Source organism: Prinia subflava, chromosome 5 (genome assembly GCF_021018805.1).
Source record: "Prinia subflava isolate CZ2003 ecotype Zambia chromosome 5, Cam_Psub_1.2, whole genome shotgun sequence".
Lineage (NCBI taxonomy): Eukaryota > Metazoa > Chordata > Aves > Passeriformes > Cisticolidae > Prinia > Prinia subflava.
Window position 1 is genome coordinate 32,696,156 of NC_086251.1, and position 22,984 is coordinate 32,719,139.

The 22,984-nt window shown below is 40.7% G+C and overlaps 1 protein-coding gene across 1 annotated transcript in view; it reads right to left on the reverse strand.

Annotated features, from left to right (window-relative positions):
- SPRED1 (sprouty related EVH1 domain containing 1) overlaps window positions 1-16,660 on the reverse strand; it is a 58,197-nt gene extending 41,537 nt beyond the window's left edge. The window contains exon 1 of the mRNA XM_063398821.1: window positions 16,519-16,660. Within this exon, the coding sequence (XP_063254891.1) occupies window positions 16,519-16,547 (29 nt within the window). The 5' untranslated portion in view covers window positions 16,548-16,660. The remainder of the gene's footprint in view (window positions 1-16,518) is intronic.
- Between the last annotated feature and the right edge of the window lie 6,324 nt (window positions 16,661-22,984).

The window sequence follows — 22,984 nt, forward strand, 5'->3', positions numbered from 1 at the left end:
ACTCAGCATAAGAATTGCATGATAGTCTGCCTTTAATTTATAAGTATTAATGCACCTGTAACCTGCAACCTATGACATTTGATACACTAATATCAGAAGTGTTATTGTAAAGAACCATTCCATCCTCATGTTAAGGTTAAATATTCAGCCCTCTCAATTTAAGATTGTACACTTCAGTCTGTCCATATTACATTAAAAAGTACACTAACAATAAAGAAATAAGGGATTTTAATAAAATCCCTAAGCACTAAACTAAGAAGAAGCCTGACCACACATGTATTTCTCTTAGAGAGAAAAAGTCGTCTTCTACTGAAACACTGCTCTAGATATGACAGAAAAGTCACACTTCCAGAATACCAAGGAAAAATAATTTTCTTTTCATTGATAAGCAGCTAGGAAAAGATGGCACCTTTTTATTTTCTTGGTTCTGCTTTAGGTCATAACTTCACATTATGAAGATTAAACATCCGAAAACCTTAAGGGTTCAAATGTTAGTGTGAAAAAGTTGAAGGGTTGTAACTTCCCCTCACCTAAACTTTATAATGGATACTCTCTGGCAATAGAATGTCAAAGATACCACTAGCCTATCACATTTTCAACCTTCTGAAGACAGCTGTAAACAATAAAGACCCAAACAACCCCAACAAAAAATCACAACCCCCTTCTCCCCCCACTTTTGACAGAAACTTAAAATCTGTGTTTAACAGCAATGAGTTTAAATACTAAATCTTAGAAGTCCTATACAGCAATACAGATTTGAGAAATCTCATGGAACCTCTTTAGGAACGAGGTTCTCTAATTCACACAACAATAATTTGAGAAACTTGAGGTTCAGTTAGCATCAAACATTATTTCTTAAGGGTTTTTCCCAGACAGATTATATGTCAAATAAAATTAACCCCAGAGATGTAACACGATCTTATAATAGTATGACTAAATTACAAGTTTTAAAGTAGACAGCCATCAAAGTCTGGAGAACAGGCAATCATGAATTCAGGAAATGTACATTGCCCCATAGTCAGCTAATGGCAACTTTAATAGGATGTGATGGATTTTTCTCCACCAGGAGAAAATACTGCCTGCATTTTTGCTTCAACAACCCACGCCAGCTGACTAATGGAGTTATATTTTTGTCTCATATGAGGATGGTTACTTGCCCATCCTCTAGCAGTTGCAGAATGAAACATTAACAACAGCTGTGCGGTGAACAGAAAAGCTGCTGTATTTGGTAGCCAAGATCCAAAGTACAGGCCTTTCCTCTCAAACAGTGGAGCTCATTTTCTGTCACAGGGTGACGGAAAGACACAGCATGGAACAAAGCCACTTCTAGGGCCTGAAGTATCTAACTGAAGGTACTTTTAAGGAGTAACACATCTTCATGGGAGAGAAAAGTAAAGGATTCACAGAAATTAAAAATAGGGTACTTGGATACATAGTAGCCCTTGGCAGCTTAGAAGTTGTCGCTGAAAAGAAATACCAGTGGATCCAGACAGGTTTCTTTAAAATCTTATCAAATGCTATTAAATATAAAACTGTTTAACTCGGCATTCTAACAATCCTAATTGTAACAAACCAATCCCAAAGAAACACTCCTGTCACGCTACTGAATAATCAGCATATGCCTGCAACTAGAAACATCTTTTTATGCTAACACTTGGGCTTCAGTCCTGCAAAAATTTAAATATATCACTCTGAGTAGACCCACAGATCTCTGTGGAAGTCTGTAGAGTTTATCACACACATAAAAGCTAACACATATTTATAAGTCTTGCAGGATAATTGCTTTTGGCAGAATATAAATAACATTGCTCTAATGCGCTTCAGCATCATGGTCTCCTGCTTTAAGAGCCAGACATTCTGGTGAAGCCTGTCATTCTTCATACAAAGAGTGGCAGCTGTATAGCCCACAGAGACATTTAAACTTCTCTTTGCATTTTCTTTAAAGTTTCAGAATAGTGTTTGGGCATTCTTTTAAAGTAGCAAGACAGCTAACAAGTGAAGCTGATAAAAATTGCCTAAAAATGCTTCCTTACTAGTGCCATGGATACCACTGGTAGGGCTGGAAGCAATTCTTAGACAGACTATCTATAGCTTCCAACACTGCCAAACAGAACACCAGTTAGGCTGAGGAGTTTACTAGGTATTTTTCCAGAACTCAATGCACTGGCCAATAGCACAATAATTCAATATGAGAAGCAGTCTCAATAAATGCTCTAATTGTCTAATGTTCAGTGTATTATATACTTCAATGAAAAACCTTAAAAATCTGCTAAAAGAAGAGCTTTTAAATTGCAAGACAGGCATCTGAAATAATTTTAGAAATTTAATGCCAGCAGTTTGCCTAATTGATTTTTAAATGCACACCTAAAACTAGGCCTCAGATTTCTCTCCTTGTCAGTCTCTCTTTTTTTTTTCTTTTCTTTCAGCATTGTCTTACTGTCTCTATTGCCTTTCATTTCAACTCCTAACAAGGATAGACAGGACCAAAGAAAAGTAGCTTCAGGTTCCACCAGTGCCATTGAGAATTAAAAGAATGGTATACATCACCTACTGCAAGCCCCAGCTGGAACAGCAGACTTGTCTTGGCAGAAGGTCTAGTCTAATTAGGGGAAAGGAATTACTATGTTTTGTAGACATAGGTAGCCCTTACAGCAGCTTTGCTTTTGCCCTTCCATGCTCCTGCCCTTATTTTCATTTGATACCTTCATATCTATAATACCACCTTGAAAAAAAATTTTACAGCTGAGGAAGTGTTGCATGCAACAAAACCAGCTCTGGTATAATTTAACTGTAGTTCAACAACACAAAAAATATAATTTAAAACACTCAGCAGCTCTCTCTAACCCATATGAATTACATTTACAGTCAGTATTGCCTTGGCCCAATAACCAGTTAGAATTTTCTTGAATTCAACTGATTTCCTTATTATTATTTTGTTACGGTTAAGTGGAACATACAAGTAAATTTTGAAGTACCTAACTTTTAATCAATATATTCTTTGTTTGTGCCTCAATTGTATTTAGTGTAAAGGAACATCTTAAACCCCCCCCCCCAAAAAAAACAAACCCCACAAAAAAACCCAACAAAACAAACAAACAAGAAACCCACCCAGTTTCCAAGCATTAATGAGTGAGCCTTGGCTGAATGGAGACTGAAGGAATGCGACACAGGCAATCTCCCCCCTACTTCATGAGGTCCTTGCTCAAGGCCAAAACCCAAGAGCACCAGCACCTCCCAATCCCTTCCTCTATCTGCTAAAACATCACCTTCCCATCAGAAAGAAAGCAGTTGTCACTGACATGACCATAAATTCAATGCATTTCCTAACAAAACTGAATTGCTAAGTTCTTCCCTAGAACATCATGCTTACCACTTTCCCTTATCACCTTGTTCACATGGTTCTTGTGACACACGTGGTTTCAAAAAAAGAAATACCCATGCAGTACACAGACACAGGAATATTTCATTTAGATAAGACTAATTTCAAGTTCTACCATCAAGCATGAACAGCAAGCTACATCAAAAGATTAAAACTGCATAAGCTGACATAGCTATCTCATTTTGCTTGAATTTATAAATGCCTGAAAACACAACACTTCAATTACAAACAGATAAATCACTCAAACCTAACTTTCTGATAAGATCAAATTAAGCCCTACCAAACAACCACATGGTAAAGTTCCCCACCAAAGAATCCAGAAAGAAATAACATATTTCAGCTCGAATCTCCTGATGAGGAAACAGATACATATGGAATTTAACCAAGTTCCATAGCAAATGGAAAAGTCAGAGGAAGGATGTCAACAAAAATTTTTGCCAGATCCTTTATGCCAACTCTTATGTTTTTATATAAAGCATGATTTTCAGGTAACAGCAGCATTAAGAAGTTAAAATAATAACATATAGTACTAAATCATTATTGGAACACTGTACAGATATTAATGGTATCTCTGAACATCTTCAGTGTCTATTGAGTTTCTCAGACATTTTCAAAGGGACAGTTCCAATCTCCCAGAAAGGAGAAACCATAGCTGACCCCTCTGTGGTCCTTCAACAGTTCTAAATCATCTGCCTTGTCACAACTTCCCCAAACCATTTCAAACCACAGATCTGTTTTACCACTAAAAAGCAAACAAGTGAGCATTTAAGTTCAGTAGATTTAAAATAAATCTACTCCCACTCTCTCTCATTAACTGATTTCAACTGTAATTTGCTTTAGTTGCTTTAAGAGGGGACTATTAACTACATGGAGACAAAGTTATTTTGTGTGTCAAAATGACAGCACCAGTACTCTTATATTTAGTGAAACTGGATTTTTCAGTGTTGATTAAACACAGTGTATTAATGGAATTCTCTTTTATTTCTATTTTAAATGGCTTGTGTACTTATACAACTGTAGTTTATTCTGAAATACTTCACAGGTTAACAAACAGGGTCTGAAAAAAAATCCAAATCAAATCCTCAAACCTATCCTGAAGAGTTAAGTATTTCAAAATATGTAGGCTATCAGAAACCTTTACAACAAACCCACCACTAGCACATATCAGGTATACCATTACAAATCTTCATACTGGTTCAGGGAGGGGGCATTTACTTACATCTCTTAAAAACACCCATAGAATTATGAAGATCTGCTTGTGAGTATCCTTTTCTGTGTACTTTTACAAAGGAGCAACAACTTCGAGACCTTTCAGAGCCACAGATAAATAGTTTTGTGTAATCTCAAGGAATATGATTAATACTGAATTCAACCTAACTTCTGCGGATCTAGGAACCTCACTTGGTAGCAGCCAAGACTGCAGGGAAGGCTAGAATTGGAATGAATAAAGCACACACACAGCATTTTCCTTTGTGAAGAAATGGTACATAATGGAACTTGAGAAACTGAAGATTAATGAACCTAAGTTTATCATTAAGAAAAATCAAACCTTAAAAAACAGATAAACAGAAGGAACACATAAACCTCCCTACTTGCACTACCAGATGCTAGAGCAATTTCTGATCATACTGTCATGGAAGTTAAGGCATACAAATAGTAGCTGGCTATTTAAACTGTGAGAACTATTGATTAGAGCTTCTCATGATCTACTGGAATATTGCACGAAGAAAGGGTTTGACCAAAAGATTTTCCTACTTTTTGTCCAGCACTGTTATTGACAAAGGACAAATCCCAAAGACAAACAGGAATACATCCTGACAAAATTATTTGCTGAGTTATAGTGAGAACTTATTGCAGAGGAAAGCAAAATCACTCCTTTGGAGAACACCATTTCCCAGCGTAAATAAAGCTAACAGAAGTTATATCCTACTGAAAACATGATACAACCAAATTTTTTTATGGTTAATGATAAAAGATTGAACAGCATCTCTCATTTCAACTGTTACGACTGAATTCCACAGGAATCAAATATACTGTTTTATTCTTTAGACAAAATAAGCGAAGCCAAGTAGTAACAACACTGAAAAAAACACCTCTCACCAAATACACCTTAGATCATGGACATTAACGCTCTAACTGAGAAATGAGTTATATTATCTCCACTGTAAAATACACAGGTATAAGTGAAGAAACAAAAAATGCAGAAAGCAAATAATTTCTACTATAGGATACTACAATTTCTGCACTACCTGATTGTAATTGCCTTGAAAACAAACTGTGAAGCAATCTCAGAAAAGCTGACCAAAATCTCACTTGCCCTTTAGAAGTGTCACTTGATCCTTCCTCCTTTGCCATGTGAAATACAATTACAATCTCTCTTGCAACTTCTCTACTGAAACAATCTTTTACTGAAGTACATGGCAGAGATTTGGATCATCATGCCTTATTTGGGATGCTAAGTTGATCCAAGCTCATACTGAAAGAAGCATGAGGATCTTAAAACTAACTAAAAGCTCTTACTTCATCCACTGAGCTTCAGTTGTGTGGCGCAAGCTCAAGCAGCATAGATTTGCCAAGTGGTAGAAAAGCCAATCCTGTATCTGCCAAGAGCCACTCAGGCCTAAAAAACCAGCTGAAATAACAGACTTGCTAAACTTATTTCCAGTTATTCCTCCAGTCTAATCCATACATTTTGGTTTTGTTCCAAAAAGGAGCTATACATGTAACTGCAGTTCTACTTCAGAAAGATTTGTTTGCAAATATCAAAAAAGTTGAGTCACTTCTCTGCTACAGAAAATTCAGCATTGATTTTCAGCATTTCTGTAATGTCTTCTTTCACTGATGAAAAGAGGATGAACTTGTAGCCTGTGGGAAGCATTCTCTCCTTCTAGAGCAAAGGAAAAACATGTTTTTATTTGGGTTATGTTTTTATTGTTTCCGAGTGGTAAAAGACAAGCTTCTTGCAAGGACTGCTCAAGGGTAAACCCCTGGTATTAAGACCTGTAAGGATGCTCAATGGGCCAGTGAAACATCTCCAAGATTCACTAACCAGTGGTTTACTTTCCAGAGAAGCTTTTCAGGATAACCTGTATGAGAACACTAATAGAGAAATACTCAGAAAAAATGCTTCCTAAAAATACTAAAAATAACCGAAAACCTATGAAGATGGCTAGAAACCCACACACTTCAAAACAAACATATTTAAAACATGGAAAAGATACATCACTTTCAGCAGTAATAAAACAATAAAATGAAAAACAAACAAACAAACCCCAAAAAGAATCAAAACAAAATAATTAATGCAAAAACCTACAGTTTTTAAAATGTATAGCAGAGAAGGGAAGAAGGGAGGACCTGAAAAAGCTCCTCTAATTAGCTGACTAAGCTTATAAGTTTTCCCCTAGTTAACCACAACTTACTCCAGAACAAGGAAAATAAAAGGCTCCACAGGCAATTACACTATACTAAAGTACAGCACTCTAAATTCAAGTGTTGTTCTGGAATAGCTTCCTTGAATAGATCTGTCCTTTATCTGGAATTCAACTAACAGATGAAGAGCTCATGTTTTCTACCTTGCTTGAGGGGAATGAATGTGGACATGTTCTCCTTGTGCAGGTTCTGCAGGCATCTGTAACTGAGAAATGAAAGCTTGTGAATTCATGCAACGTCAGCCCGGGTAGTTTCAAGAAAAGCAAAATGAGGTTTGTGTCAGTGACAAACACACATTTGCCCAAGCCTCTCCTTTACATGATGCAGAACACTCTAAGTATATGATGGAAGATGCTTAAAAGTACATGATAAGGCTAGACTACTTCACCTTCTGAAACCATTACCAAAAAATCATCTTCGCCCCTCAGAAACCTGAGAACAGGGAAGCACGTAATCCCATAACAAGATTCCCTTAGCCTGCCTGCAGCCAAGAGGCTGGGGTGCAGGTATGATCACAGACTCAGTTTGCCGTGCCCCAGGCAGATGCTTACTGATTTCTGCAAATCCTCCATTACCCAACGCGGGTTGTTAACATGCACGATTCTTCTGCATCACCATAGTAACAAATCACGTACATTTTAAGGTGCATATGGGGGCTCTTCTAGAGGATGTGTCAAGTTGAATACACCTAAGACAATGTAGGATATTTTAAGCTAGCCCCGTTCAGTACAAATACAGAAAGCATGAAAGTACTGTGCTAGAGATGATCACAAGACTGCTCAAGCAGTGGTTACACATCCATTAAAAAGTTTTCTGGAGGCTGAAAGAAGTAGAAGGTGAAGCAAGATTCAGTCAAGACATTTATGGGTCTTAACGCATTAAAGCAACTGTATAATTAATAATGGCATGATTTACACACACTAACTTCTTTGGGAATCACAGAGCACAACACAGTAAAAGATTTTATGAACACAGTTTACCTACAAGTTTTCCCACCCATCCCACTGCTCCAGAAAGAGGAAAAAAGATCCAGATAGAAAACATATTTACTCATTAAGAAATGACAAGCGACTGGCATTTTCATATCAGTGAGAGTGGCAAGTACCTTGCACTTACAGGCCTGAACTATGACACCATTGCTATAGGAGACATGAGGGACAGAAAACCCAGGCTTAATAGCAACCCGTACATTAGGTGTCTCCACAGCAAATAAGCCCATACATTGTTAACAGTCTCACTGGCACATTGTGATGCACATGTCTAGTGTGCATGACTTCTCATAACAGATGCCATTACTGCCTTAAAAGAACCAAACCAAAATAAAGTCCAACATAGCAAACATATTATTCCCTCAAATAAACTTCTCAAAAACCTAGAGAGGTTCCAAACTAGTGGGAAAAAAAACCCCAACACCAAAACCCCAACTTTCAGATAAGAACTAAGAAAATCACATTAGCAGAAAGAATATAAAAAACAGCATGCTACAAGTCTGGATGAAATCACAGCAACATTACCAACATTTGAAATACTCCCATAGTTGAATCTGAAGATTAAAGACTAAAATCAGACTAAAGAAACAAATCAAACAAAAACCCCCTAACAAATCTGTTAGACTACTGCTTTACTTTTCAATATTAGTATTTATAGAATTTTAATGCTTACTAAGATGCAGTCTTCAGTTACACAGAATGACCTGTGTATGACCAGAGGACACAATCCTCCTCGCTGGCACAGGAGGAGAAGTAAATGAAGCAAGGGGTTGAAAAAAATGAAGGTTTGAGAGCTGAACCCAGGCAATCTGATCTAAGCCTGTATCTGTTTTATTACCAAAATCATCAAAATTCATACACCCTGGCCACACGGATTGTATCTGCACAAAAAATCTCAGTTCTCAAACCCAAAATTCTCAAGCATTTAATGTTACAACTTTGTATCCCCTTAGCATACTCATTATGTACAACTGGTACCAGCAATCAATGTTTTTTTAAAAACATTCCAAAATTAGAGACAGCAATGCCAAAATTTTTTTGCATCATCAGTAGCACAGTCATACATCAGTAGCACAGATCAGTATCATTTGAATCAAAAGTGGAACTTATAATGAGATAGTTAACTACCCCCTAGAGAGGACACAAACACACCTATCCAAAGCCTGTCCTACTATGAAACTTCCAAATTATTGTTGGTCCTAAAGCGAGCAAAGACCAGTGATTACCAATAGTAACTGGTGCTTACAAACGTAGAGTTTGTTACTTAAGGTCAGCTCTATACATAGATTAAGAAAACCCTCAGAATTTCCCATTTAAATGTACAAATCTCAGCTTTAAATCCTGAATTAGTTCTTTTCACCTTTTAAAAATGTATTCCTCTTCAAGGTTCAACATATACCAGCCTCCATCACAGGCCTCATATTAAGACATGGTGTACTGGGATCCAGAATAAGCACACCATGCACAGAAAGGAATATCCAGGGCTCAGAATACTTTATCACATCTGAGAGGCTAAAAAGTTTCTAAGAAGCTACATTAAAATTCCTAAATCAGAGCAGATTCTATACTCCACCTTTCACTACTCTTACTTAATCCTTTCAAAAGGCTAAGGAGAGAGAAATCACTTCTGCCCTCAAGGTTTATACCACTTCACCAAAAAGTTCTGCACAATTTCTGAAGGAATGAAAATGTCTGGCAGGAATCCTCACTGACAGCTATATCTTACCAGTTCTGAGGTTATTTAGGGAACACAGTCAGTCTCCATAACAATTTTTAATAAACTTTGCACTAGATTTCAGTAATTACTTGTTTCTTTAATGAAATTCTTGTTGGTACGCTTATTGGACGACAGCATTTGACTGTACTTAAAATTGAAATAAATCAGTTTCATCAGTCAGATCATCTTGGGGAAGGCCTATTCATTTATTACTGTTTTTCTGGAGTTTAAAAAAAAAATCAAAAAACCCCAACTCTTCCATAGGCTTTAATGATATCTGCTCTTGCAAATCATTCCAGTCAAAAACTGACTCCCAAAACCACTCAAGCCAAGCATAATTCCTTCAGGTGTTCTGAACAGGTGAGCGTTAAACTTGCTCTAACAGAGTTAGACTTCCTTACTTAATTAAAGCACCATGAACAGCAGTAGTCAAGACAGAGGAATGAACACATCCTGGGGGGGGGAGTGGGAGAGAAGAAACAGATGCTATACCACCTAATTTTTAAGATAGATGTTTCAATGATACACATTTGGTGAACTCTTGCATAGTGTACACATGACAAATATTTCCTTCTGAATGGAAGTTTGGTATAAGACAGCAGTGCAGAATGGAACACAGCAATTGATGAAGTTTCTATGGCCCATTTTCCCTGTTTGAATTATTTACTGTAATATGACAATGAGTTCTTACAGAGAAAAATGCTTGTGAGTGATCTCCTTTCACAGACAGATTAATTTACTCTCATTATATTGGGACAAAATTAATAATAGTAATAACAATAGTAATAATAGTATCATCATCATCTGTTTTCCCCACCTTAATTGGAGCATTGGGAGTTACGGCCTGTGTGTAGCAAGTGAATTGTTATTTGATCAGAACCACACTTATACACAAATTCTAGCACTCAGAGCACTTAAATGCAATATTTTTGTCCTTTACCATCTCTAAAGACTTGCAGGTTGCTTGCGTTTTCTTCTTTTTCTTGTTCATATGTTGGAGAAAAATAAAATAAAGTAACAAATATAGACAAATTGATATCTATTTTTAAGCAAATTGATATCATTTGATATCAATTGATACACAGCATGAACATTACTGTAAAGATAAGCTTGAAAACACTAGAAAAAACATGCACTTAAAATGTCTGCTTACTTTATACAAGTATAAGTGCTGTTCAGTATCACCACAGGCCTATACATTGATTCCTATTACAACTTTCACGTAGGAGAAATACTGTGCTTATGCCCGTATGACATTCCATAAAATATTTTACATATTTTATGGAATATAAAATATACAAAATGTTTTCACTTTATGAATGAGAAAAACCATAGGGAATAGTGACAGCCAACAGTTTTACTAAAGCATAGTCTAAGCATTAACAAAACAAACAAAACAAAACCCCCAAACCACCTTCACTTACAGAGTACAAAAAATCAAGCACAACAAAGTATGTATTGCTATTGTCACAAGTCTAGAAATGTATAGCAATGCACAAGAGCCTTCAGTCCTCTTCCTTCCACCAAAAAATAAGCATTGCAGAAGACAGGAGACACACCTAATAAAGTATTAGAAAATACAAAAAAATGTTGCAAATGTGTTTATGTCTCATTGAATTATAATTTGAAAACTTTGTAGCACATTAGTTGCCCAAAATTAAACAGACACCTAACAACAGAAAGTGCTTGCAGAAAGAGTTAGGGAACATTCCATTTTTGTTTGCAATCAATTCCAGACATTCAATACCTGTGCAAACTCTGCTAGTTAAAATTTACTTGCTGAAATGTTGTTGCACACTAGAACAGAAAGGAAAAAGAGAGAGATTTCCTTCTTAAAGCAGCCATAAAAAAACCTGGGATCCTGAACAATATGGCAACTTCCAGACATCTTTCAAATTCCTTTAAGTAACCTGTGACACGTTCTAACTGAGGAAGAAGAGTAGAAGGGAGAGAGCAAACATTTAAACAACAGCATTTAAGACAACATACACTCTATGTCATATCATAGTCACTCTTTTTGAATCAGTGGAGTAAAAACCAAAAGACAAAATTTCTCTTCTTTTTAAACTTGTGTTAATACACTGAAGAGGTTTTTTTTTTTATTATTTCTGGGGAAATAAAAAGAATGAGATTATGTTTGTCATAATCCCATTCAGTCATCACCTATACACACAATTTCTCCAGATACACACAAGAAGGGGTAAATAACAAACAAAACTGCTAGTGTTTATCCCCAAATGCACCAGAATTGCCCTCACTCAGCTTTAATCCTGTGACTTCTGATCCTGTCAGGATATATTCTTTTCAAGAAACATCTTTACTTTTAAAAATCACGCTGATGTCCTCACAGTCACTTTAACACATCAAGAGCATTACATTTTAAAAGAACGAACAAGGGAAACACTCGGCTTTACTGAATTCAAATATTATTGCTGGTTCCAGTTATGCTGAAACATCCAAAAGCATTTTTCTGGAATATCACAGTAATCAAGGACTGTTGCTAGGGTGAGGCTTTTTTAAAAGAAAAAAGTAAAAATAACCACCCCCCCAACTGACTCTCAGATTATGTAACATGCAAATTCAGTTTCACCTTCAAAACAGTGTCATACCACATAAAGCCAAACACACAGCAAGAATCAGTTCATAAGGAAAAGCATCCCAAGGACTCTATAAGCAACCTGCCCTCAACTGAAAGTATATCAGTATTCCAATGATTTAATATAATCAGTTGCGTTAGAAAAACCTTTCCTTCAAAAAAAAAAGAATAAGTTCTATTTACAAATTCCTTTCATTAAGGGATGAAGAATTTCAGAGTCTACATATGCCCTTAACAGCAGAAAGAAAATTAGCCTGCTGAAAAGTGTTAAAATCCTCCAAGAACTAATAAGCTCAAAGTAATAGGCATTACTTTCTACAATTTCACATTCATCTTTCAGTATCTGGGCTTGTAAGACAAATTCAATATGATTCTGAAGCACAAATGAAGTACAAACAGTATTTTCATATATATTGAAGGAGACATGAATAAATACCTTATTTAAAAATTTAGTTCACCTTTACATTTTCAAATCAACACTTGAGGATGTTTATAGCATCATAACCTGAGGCTGTTAAGCACACAGCATTAGAATATACTGTGTTTCATTTACAATCTCTTTAATTAAATTACCTAGGAAAATGAGTATATTTATGTGGTAAAACAAGCAGCATGTGACAGTCTGAATCTGTAAAAATACAGTATGTAAAAACAACTCTGAATATGACTGAAGAGCAGTAGCATTCCCTAAAATAAAAAGCAGCCACCTGCAATACAGAGGAAAGTAAACAAGCCAGTAAAGCAGTGCTGCTACTTTTCGATTGCAGCAACTACGACTCCATCTTAAGCCTGTCATCATTCATCCCTACTGAATGAGGACTACACAGCACAACAACTATTCTGTTTTCCCTAACACTGAAATTCAGTCACATCTCTAGACAGCAATTAAAACCTGCCACCAAAACAGGAATTTAGTACAGTGCTCACTGACATGCCTCCTTTAACATTATTATGTTAAGTTGCATGAGTAGTGAATTGACCAATGAGTCAAAAAATTCTACTAATTCCTTCACTTAAAAACTGATTGTTTTTGGGAATATATTGTGTTGATGCGACCATTGTGACTGCAAAATATCACTGAGGAAGAAAAAGAATAAAATTACCTGGAGGTATAGAAATACTTTCATTTAAGTAATACCTAACTGACGAATACAATAACATCATTACATGAACAATGTAAAAATCACCAATGAAGACTCATCCGTAGTAATCAGAATTTTATAAGGCTGTCTTCCGTATGTTCATGATCAAGAAGAAACCTAGTAGTCCTCAACATAGCTTCTTAATAATCTTTCCCACCACCACTGAGAATTTATTATTTATTGAGGTCAAACTCTAGACACCACAAATATTTATATCTGACTATGTAAAATGAAGTTTTATAAACAAAGAATAACGCTCAATTACCAGAATATTCCTGATAGCTACAATGACACAAAATGCATTGCAAAGTACCCGTATTCACCCTCAAGGCCATTGATGTCATCAATTCTACTGATAAAATTCAACACGGCGAACTTTTAATATAAGATGAATTTCAATTTGCAGATCTGTCCTATTTTCACAAACGGTTTATCTGGCATTTCAATCATATTTCCCAGCCATTTAAAGCGACATGCTCGTTCTATGTGCAAAAGCACAGAGAAAAATAATGACTCTGGCCACGCCAAAAATGCTGTCAAAAAAAGCAACCGAGAAACATTTTTCTTATTTTTCTTCTGATATTTTAACAAGTGAAGCAAAAAACCAAAAAAAAAACCCAACAACCCCCCCCCAATCTATTTTTTAAGAAAAAGCATCGTTCATAGTGCTTTGTAAGGGTATTTATATAAGAACACATTTAGTTCTATACCACTGAATAAACTCTAAGCAAATACTGTATATGAGCTTTCCTTTCTTGTATTAAGATTATAATATTTCAGGTATTCTCTTAGGCTGTACTAACAACAAGCCTCCTCCACTCCATGAATGTATAATTAAGGATCACCTCAGTGTAATTTGTTAAGATAATGAAAAAGCGCACTCATGAGCAATGAACATCACCATTTTAACATTGGCAACCACAAAACAGTTACATCAAATACGCTGTCTGCCCTGGGGAGCCTTCATCAGTAAATTTCACTGTGGGTTTTTTTAATTGTCAATAAATTTAAAATCAAAGATAACACATTGCCCTAGAAACAATTTAAGCCATATTAAAAACATTTCTGGTATTCTGATATTTCAGAGGTCTCTTTAGCCACGGCACAGGTTAAGGATAAACTACAATTGCTAATCTGCGGTAAAATTCTCAAAGTGAAGAGACAAAAAAATGAATCGTAATGTTGATTTCCATCAATTTAGTTGTCTTCACTGTCACCTGCATTTTATAATAGGCAACATTTTCAGATGCCTCATTAGGTATGACTGACTTCCTTCTGTACCGTGTTAATCTCTTGCAGATGTAAGACTTCATTGTTTAATAAAATGTAAATTACTCCAAATGGATTAATACACTGTCTTGAAAATATGTTCATAATAATGAATTGGATTTTCAGTATTCTATTTTTGACTCAGTATTCCTGAAGGGGAAAATATTTCAACATTTTCTAAATAAAATTCTTCCTAGTTTAAATGTAAGATGGTACAGCGAGAAGGTACTTCAGAATTAATGCTCCTTTATAGGAAAAGCATAAACATAAACCACAAAAATAAGATTTTTCTCGTCCCTCCATATCTCCCTTCAGAGTGACTCCCCATGCTCGCAGCCATAAGCCCTCTTTCTGCTGCCCTCTCCGATAAACCTGCCGGCCTGGCTGCCTCTCCCTTCCCATGCAGGTCTGATCCGCGAGGCTGCTGAATGCAGACACTGTACTGCACTGTGAATGGACAGCCAGGTATTTTATGAATGGAGCGGATCACGTGCTCCCAGCACCTCCCCGAGCTGATATTTCCCACATAACTGTGTCAACAAGCAGCGAACAGCACATATTAATACAGCAGGTCCTGGAGACCTTCCGCCGCCGGCCGCGGGCCGCAGGCTGGCCCTCGGCCCGGGAGCAGCCGCTTCGGGCGCTCCGCAGGGCAGGTTCCGCCGCAGGTCAGCAGTGGTGACAGCAATTCTTTTTTCGTAATTTTTTTTTTTATGAATGGAGATTGTGGTATGCAAATGAGAGCGATTCACAAAAAAAAGGAAACATGGCGGCGGCGGCCCCAGCTCCCGGCCCCGCGGGCGCCGCGGCGGTTCCCCCGGCCCGGCTCCCCCCGGCCCGCTCCGCGCCCGGGCGGCAGCGCCCGAGCCCCGCGTCCCGCCGGGCTCCGCTCCCCGCGGGGCCCGGCCCGCGCCGCTCCCCGGGGACCCGAACGCCGCGTCTGGGGAGCGCACGGGAAGGTGCGCAGGCTTTGCTCGGAAGAAAGCAGTGAAATGGGAAATCCATCTTCCCTGCCGGAGGAGCCCCGTCCGCACCCTGCCTGTCAGCTCGGCTGCTCCCCGGCCGCTCACCGCTGCCTACAGATACAATGGGCGCAGCGCTCCCTCCCCACCGCCATGGCCGCGGCCGTCACCGCATCATTCATAAAATCAGCCCCAGCAAACACCGACATCGCAAATCATAACGCTACGGCTCGGAGACCGCAGCAGTCAACTTTAAACTTCCCGATCACAAGGAAAGTTTCAAAATACTTTATATTCCTTTTTCAACGCCATAAAGAACTCGGATGTTTTCTGACAAACATTTATCGCCTCCGACCAAAACGTATTTTAAAGACTGATTACATGCAGGAGAATACAGCCGCACACACACAATCTCCTCTGGATTTCCTCCAAACCAGCCACAGTAAAAATATTAGAGATCCTTGAACTACCTCTTTCCTCTCTGGGGGGTAGGGAGGGGGAAGGGGGAAAAAGTTCCAAGTGCTCATTAAAAGAAAAAAAAAAAAAAAAAAAGAAAAGAAGGGCTTTAGGGTAGGTTTAAGCTGTATTTACACTGCCTGACTCATCCAATTAAAATTCAGGAGCAGTTTCCTGCAGGATGAAGCTCCCACACACTAGTTTCCATGTGAAATATCTACAAGTAATAGGATATTTTCAGAGGTAGTACGTGCCGACACCTCTCTGGGCATTTCAGACCCATCGACCCATCCTCCCCCTCCAAGACACCATCGTTACCTGCACCGTTTTCTACCGGGCTTTAACTAAACCAAGCTTTCCTGGCCGGCGGCTCGTCGCCCTTCCAAACCACCTCCTTCACAAAGAGGGAGCTTCTGGGCTTCCATGTACGCGAGCAGCAATGCGCAGTCCGCGCAGGGGAGGACAGCACACGTACGTGCGCGGGCAAAGGCCCCGCGGGGCGCGGAGCCGAAGGGACGCGTCGAGCCCCATGCCCGTTCCGATCCCGGGGCGGAGGAGAGGGGGAGCACAGCCACTTACTCGTTAGAAGTCGCCGTCTCTTCGCTCATTTTCTCCTCACCACGATCCGACAGGCACACGGAGCAGCACCGACGCAGCTAGGGCGCAGCCAGAACTCACCAGAAACTTCACCATTGTTACCCCCCCCCGGTCTGCCGCCCCCGGCCAGGGCACGGGCCGTGCGGTGAGTAAGGGAGGGGGACGGAAGGAGTAGGAAAGCGGTCTTTATCCTGGAAACCCGAAATCCTGTTGTCCGGCGGTGCAGCGTATTTCCCCTGTCTTTGGAGACGATGATGATGGTGGTGATGGTGAAGGTACTGGTGCAAACAGAAGCAAGAACCAAGGATCTTCTGCTACTGAGCTGCTCCCAGTTAGAAGGGGACAGAGTTGTGGAGACAAGGGAGGGCTCCCCGCCGCAAAAAGCTGCACCGCACCGTCCTCCCGCTGCAGCTCATCTCCCGCTGCAGCCGCCTTCGCTGCTGCCCTCCTTCTCCTGCTGCTGCTGCTGCTCGGCCGCCTCCCTCTCTGCCCGCCCGCCTCCCGCGCACAGCCGGGGCAGGCGGCGGCAGAAATTCCTCCAGACACCGGAGCCGCCACAGGCCGGGGCAGGCGGAGAGGGAAGGGGAAAAGGCGGGCAGAGAGGCTCGGCGAGGATCTCCCACCCCCTCCAAAGCGACGCCGAGCACTGCGGAGGGAGGACGCGCCGGCCCCTAGGAGAAGGCTGGCGACGGGGGGAGGGAGGCGTTTTAAACCAGCCTGGGGGTGGGAAGGGGGGGGACGGCGGAGAGCGAGGATGCGTCACGGCTGTTTGTGTGAGGAGAGGCGCGGGAAGGGAGGGGGAGCGGAGCTGCCAGGGCGAGAGAGGAGCCCTCGGCTACAGGATGGGGGGAGAGGAGGGAGAAAGCCCGCGGGGAAGTTCAGCGGCGGCGCTTCCTCCCCGGCAGCAACTCCATTAGCGGCCGCTGCCGCCGCCTCGGCTCCTCGCGGCCGCCCCCGCCTCCTCCTCACAGGAAAACTGGGCGGAAGCGTTGACTTCAGGCTCCTTCCGCCGCCACAGCTTGATCCAAAATAACCACGGGGGAAAGGGAGGCGGGAGAGGAGGGAAGAGCGAGGGGAGGAAAGTAATCCCCTTGACCCGCGCCCGCCACCGGACGGGCTCGCGCCGCCGCCCTCCCCGCGGCGCCCGGCGCTGCCCGGCGCTCGAGTTTCCTGAAAGTAGTTCCCTCCCGCTGGCGCTGCCTCTCGCGCCTCCCGGGGAGCCGCGCCGCACACGCACGCACGGCGCCGCGGAGGGATACGCGGGCTGCCCGCTGCCCGCTCCTTCCTGCTCCGACGGGCCCCGGCGCGCCCGGCGCTCTCTGCTCGAAGCGGGGCCGCGCAGACACCCGGGGCCCCGGGAGTGGGGGAGGAAACGGGCCGCCGATGGCGAAGGGCCCGGCTCGAGCGCTTGCAGCGGCTGGGGGGGCTCGGGGGAAGCGCGGCCGAGCGCCGGAGTCTCCGCCTGCGGGCTGGGCTCCCACTCTTTTGCTACTTTTTAAAGCCGGAGTGAGCGCAGCCGCGAAAGTACGGCTGTCTCTGGGCAGCGCGGAGGGCTTGGTGAGGCGGGACCCCTGCCCGAAGCCTGCTCCGGGCGGCTCCTCCCGGAGCGCCCGCCCTGCGCCCCCGGGTCCCGCTGGGACGCGGCGCGGAGCGGCGGCGCTGGCGGGGCGGGCAGAGCAGAGCGGTCACGGCGGCCGGGCCGCGCCGCGCCGCCGCCAGCGGGGCCGTGCGGTGCGCCGGGGCGCTCTGCGGAGACGGCGAAAAGCGGGGCCCTTTTGGTAGTTATCGCCCTGAGTCCGTAACTGCGGTTCTAAGGGAGTGACGGCACGAGAGGGTTTGTGTAAGCTCGAGTTGTCCCCTTTTTCTAAATGCGCGCTGGAATGGAAGCATTTGTAGTTGATTTCGGTAAAGCAGTGGAACCAAGAAGCAGCAGCTACCAAATCCCTTTTCAGGAACTTACATGGTAAATGTGCTGTTTGATCTGATGAAAAAGTGGAGCAGAGATGCAAACCTGGAGGACTCAAAAATCATGAGTCAGACCATCAAGTAAATTAGGTTATAATAAAAGATTATACTGTGGTTTTGTCCTCCGGTTGGATTTTAATTTCTTCCTTTGTCTTTGGATGCACGCTTGCCAACTGATATATTTCATTGTCCAAACTTCATGGAGAACCCAAAACATAGTGGTGCTGCTGCTGTAAGACATCACTTTCCCAATGTACATTCTATTATCCTGGCTTCCTGTGTTCTTCCTCACCTTTTTGCAGCTGCTCTCTAAGAACTTTCTCTATTAACTGTAATCCCATTTCATTTTTTCCTGGAACGGTGAGATTTTTTTCCCCAGCTCTGGTGGTACTATAGGAGTGGCAATGACCTTTCTTTCTGTTTGAAAAAGATGGGGCAAGCTCCCCTGGCAATAATAATGTGTCTGATTCCCACACTACTGTTGATTGACTTTTTCCCAAGGAAGAGAGAGGCAGGAACATGGGAAATCAGGAGGAGTTTTTACCACGTCAAGGGAATCTGGAGTGCCTCACATCACTGAGGGCCAGACTATAAACTTGCATCAGTTGATGGAATGCCCAGAAGCAGGACAGTATTGCATTTGTGAAGTGTATTTGTTCAGGAAATTGTTGCTTTTCATTAAGCATATACAGTTTTAGTCAGATTTTTATTTTAGTGGAGTGGTTACTTGGAGCATTTTAAACAAAATCTATTTTTATCTTACATAGAAGGCAAAGAAAGTGTGGATAGTTTATGTTGCAAAATTCCTATGGACTGAAATTCCATGTTTCTATAAAAGGGTTCTACCATAAACTTAATGGTACAATTACAGTAAACTGCTATCATACTACTCTGATAAAGACACTAACATGTTTCAAGCAGCACACATCTCAAACCTGCAGTATTAAAATTTGCTTCTTTTTCTAGGAGGCTTTTGGAAAAATTTTCCAATTGTTTTGTAAATTTTTTTTTTCAGAAGAGTACATTCAAAAATGGAACACACTGATGGCACAACCTCATCTGTATACTAAAAATACATTACAAATCCAGTTTTATATAATTCTGCAATTCACATGAAACGTGTTTAAAACTCAGCTGTGGGCACAATTTAATATTCTATTTAGCAGTAAGAATCCTTTCAGAGAACTTCCTGTCTTGTGACTGGCAAGATAATGTGACTTCCTGCTAATTTATTTCCCATTTTCTTTTGGCTTGAAAGTTGAAATATTTAACATTCTGTAAGTTGTTGTTTTCATTAAGATAAGTCAATTAACATGATTCTGTACAAGAATGCTCAAGAATAGTTCCGTTTCTCAGATGGTGGGGTAGCTCTATTCACGGCACCTGACGAATGAGACACGATACTGACGAGATCATTAATCTAGGTGTGTGTTTTTTATTATAATTCCTTAAATATATTTAATGTAAAAATATTTTACACTTATTTTCACTTATTTTCATAGTGGCAATTCAATAAAATTAACTGGCTTTTAATATACCACAAATAATTTCAAATAATTTAAGTCTCCTTAAGGTTTTCATGAGCATTTTTGTTTAGAATAAAAGGTGTATTCAGCTGTCAACTGAAAAATGTGAGACTCATCCTGAGCTTCTATTTTTCTGGGTGGAGGTAGTGAGAGGAGAAGGACCCATTGCCTCTTCACCTGTGGTAGGCCCTTCGACTTCTGCAAGCAGTCTCATGCAGTAGCATGTAAAGCAGAGGTACTGCAAGCAGTTTTGCTCCCTTTACCTGAATATCCTAAAGAGGACAGAAAAGCTGCTCTGATTTGTGTTTCGATTCTGAAATTCTGTTGGCTTGTGTTCCTCTGTCCAGTTAGAAAGGTTGAAGAACACAGGTCCTGGAGTAGTGGTATTATTTTGCTGAGCAGCAGTTGGTTTCAGGGCTTTCCAGGTTTGATTCTTTTGGGGAGAATTAAGTGAACAGAATTAAGTAAACCAATGCAAATGATTTCTTTTGGTAGTACATGTGAGTCCTGCCTGTGCAAGCAAGGGAGAAGCAAGTTAGGTATATGTGTCACTATTCAGACACCTTAGACAACTTACTATTTTGTGTCCCAACCACCACATGTTTTGGGGCCTTGTCTTTGTAAATTCTGTCCCTCTTTGCTTTCTGTTGTTAGAATCTGGACAATTTAAGTGTTCTGAGTTGAAATCTGGCCACCTTCTCTATGACTTGGAAAAATCACCTCAAAAAAGGAAAGCTTCTGTTACTCTATTCACTAGAGCTGCTGAAATGTCCTCACTTTTTGGTGTGGGTACAGAGGTGACTCCTTAGCTAGAGACAAGATATGCTCAATATGGAATAGGGCAAGTGTGATTAAAAATCATTATTTTTTACATTGCATTCGATGTTTTGCTATATCAAATGCCTCTTAAGTTGCACTGTAAGAAAACTAATTTATATCTCAGTGCCATTACTCTGCTGTAACATTTTGGTAGCTGTGGAACTTGGAAATGAGAACTGGGGAGGCAACCATTACTGCTAAAGCAAAATTAGGGTAATGTATGTTATTAGGAAGCCATATAACATACCAGAGGAAATCTGTGTAAGAGTGGTGTGGCTGGACACACGGCACCCACCAGAGCATCGCTGTCACTCCCCTCTGCAACTGGACTGGGGAGAGAAAACACAATGAAAGGTTTGTGGATTGAGATCACTCCAGTAGAGAGATCACTCACCAAATACCATCATAGGCAAAACATTTACAGACATGTACAAACCACATAGTTTTGGCCCAGTCTTATCATTCACCATTCCTTGAAATGGTTCCACGTGTCTGTGACACCTCTGATGAAAGAGGTATCAGGAGTGGCCATGGAATGTAGCAGGACTTTGAGTCTGTGGCAGAAGAATTATATATAGATGTATTATGGGAGTTAGGTTGCATAATTCTGATCTACATGGCATTCACATCTTAAAATCCATAATAGGATCAGTGGAAGTTAAGTAATGCAATCCAGATTAGTCAGTCATTGCAGAACTTAAGTGACCAATTCATAGCGCTAAGTCCTAAACATGAAAGTTTTGAACTCTGCCTCCACAAGACACCATGCTTGTGTTTGTATCCACATGCTAATGACACATTTACAAAAAATGAAGGTCAGATATCTATCTGCCATTTTGAGGTAAATTATTAGAGGTCATTTGGAAATTTATTCTGCAGTAGCTTTCATTCACAATCCTAGTGTGAGTTAAAACACTGGGTGGTCACTACACACATCTTAATAAGGATTTAGCTAAACTGAGCTGATTAAATCTATATTAGTATATCAGCAAAGTCAGATTTTGTTAAGTTCTAAGCAGGAATCCTATTACTGCACATGGGATTAAAAATTATTTGTTCTACTTGATGTTACTGGTTCAGAAAATGTTTTCCAACAAGATACAAAACAATGTTAGAGTCAAATCCCTATCCCTAATGTACTTGAGTTGGATGTAACTCATCAGAATATCAAAGTTTCATGAATTATTCCAGTTAATGATTTGCAATAGGCTAGAGCTATCTGGATAGAAATTACTGCTATGTGTTGGAAAGATGGAGACCAGGTGGGAGGATGGGGAACATATCTTGAGATGTGGCAGATGTGGTTGATGTGCACAGCAGTTGCAGTGGTGATCTGTTGTTCAGGGTGTTTATTTTATCCTTTTTGAGCATGCTCACAGGGTGCTTTGGGATTAGTATATGTTTGATTTTGGTGGTATCTTACATGCTTTAGGGTAAGGCCAGTTAGGACAGCATTGCTACTGAAACAGTCAACATTACCTTCCTCCTACTCTGTTCCCTTCCCTATCTGGCACCTTAGGTGGCCCAAATATCTGTGTGTTGGGCAATGTACTTCACTGGGATGTTCACTTAGATTAAAACTAGCGTGGGAAAAACATCCTGATCAGCCTTTCAGTATTTCCAGCTAACCATGTGACTGACTAGATAAACACTCACACTCGCCAAGAATGGATAACATGGAGTGGGGAGCAAGAAGATGGTGACAATGCAAAACTGCTTTTTATGGGGGCAGTGGTGAGTTGTGCCAGCCTGAAGTGTGGCTTGGTACAAAATTTGGGTAAATCCAAGGAAGAAAACAGACTGTTTAAGTACACTGAAAAAGGCTTCAATCTCATTTGTCCTCAAATGGTTGTGCTAAGAAATAATTATTCTGTGAAGAACATGCAAAAATCTTATTTAGAATATTGTTTTTAATTTAATACAAGCTTTCATACTTTTTTTTTCCGTTTACTTCTTGACTTGTTATGATCAATACTCACCTAGAAAATCAGTTCTCAGGATCCTGCAAAGGGACAGCCCTAAATAGAAATTACAGTGGTACCTGCTGGCCAGCAACTGGGGAGAGGCGCATTGCAGTCATTTCAGCCCACATGAAACAGGACTAGAGCCACATTCTGTACCAGATGCAGAAATGCCCT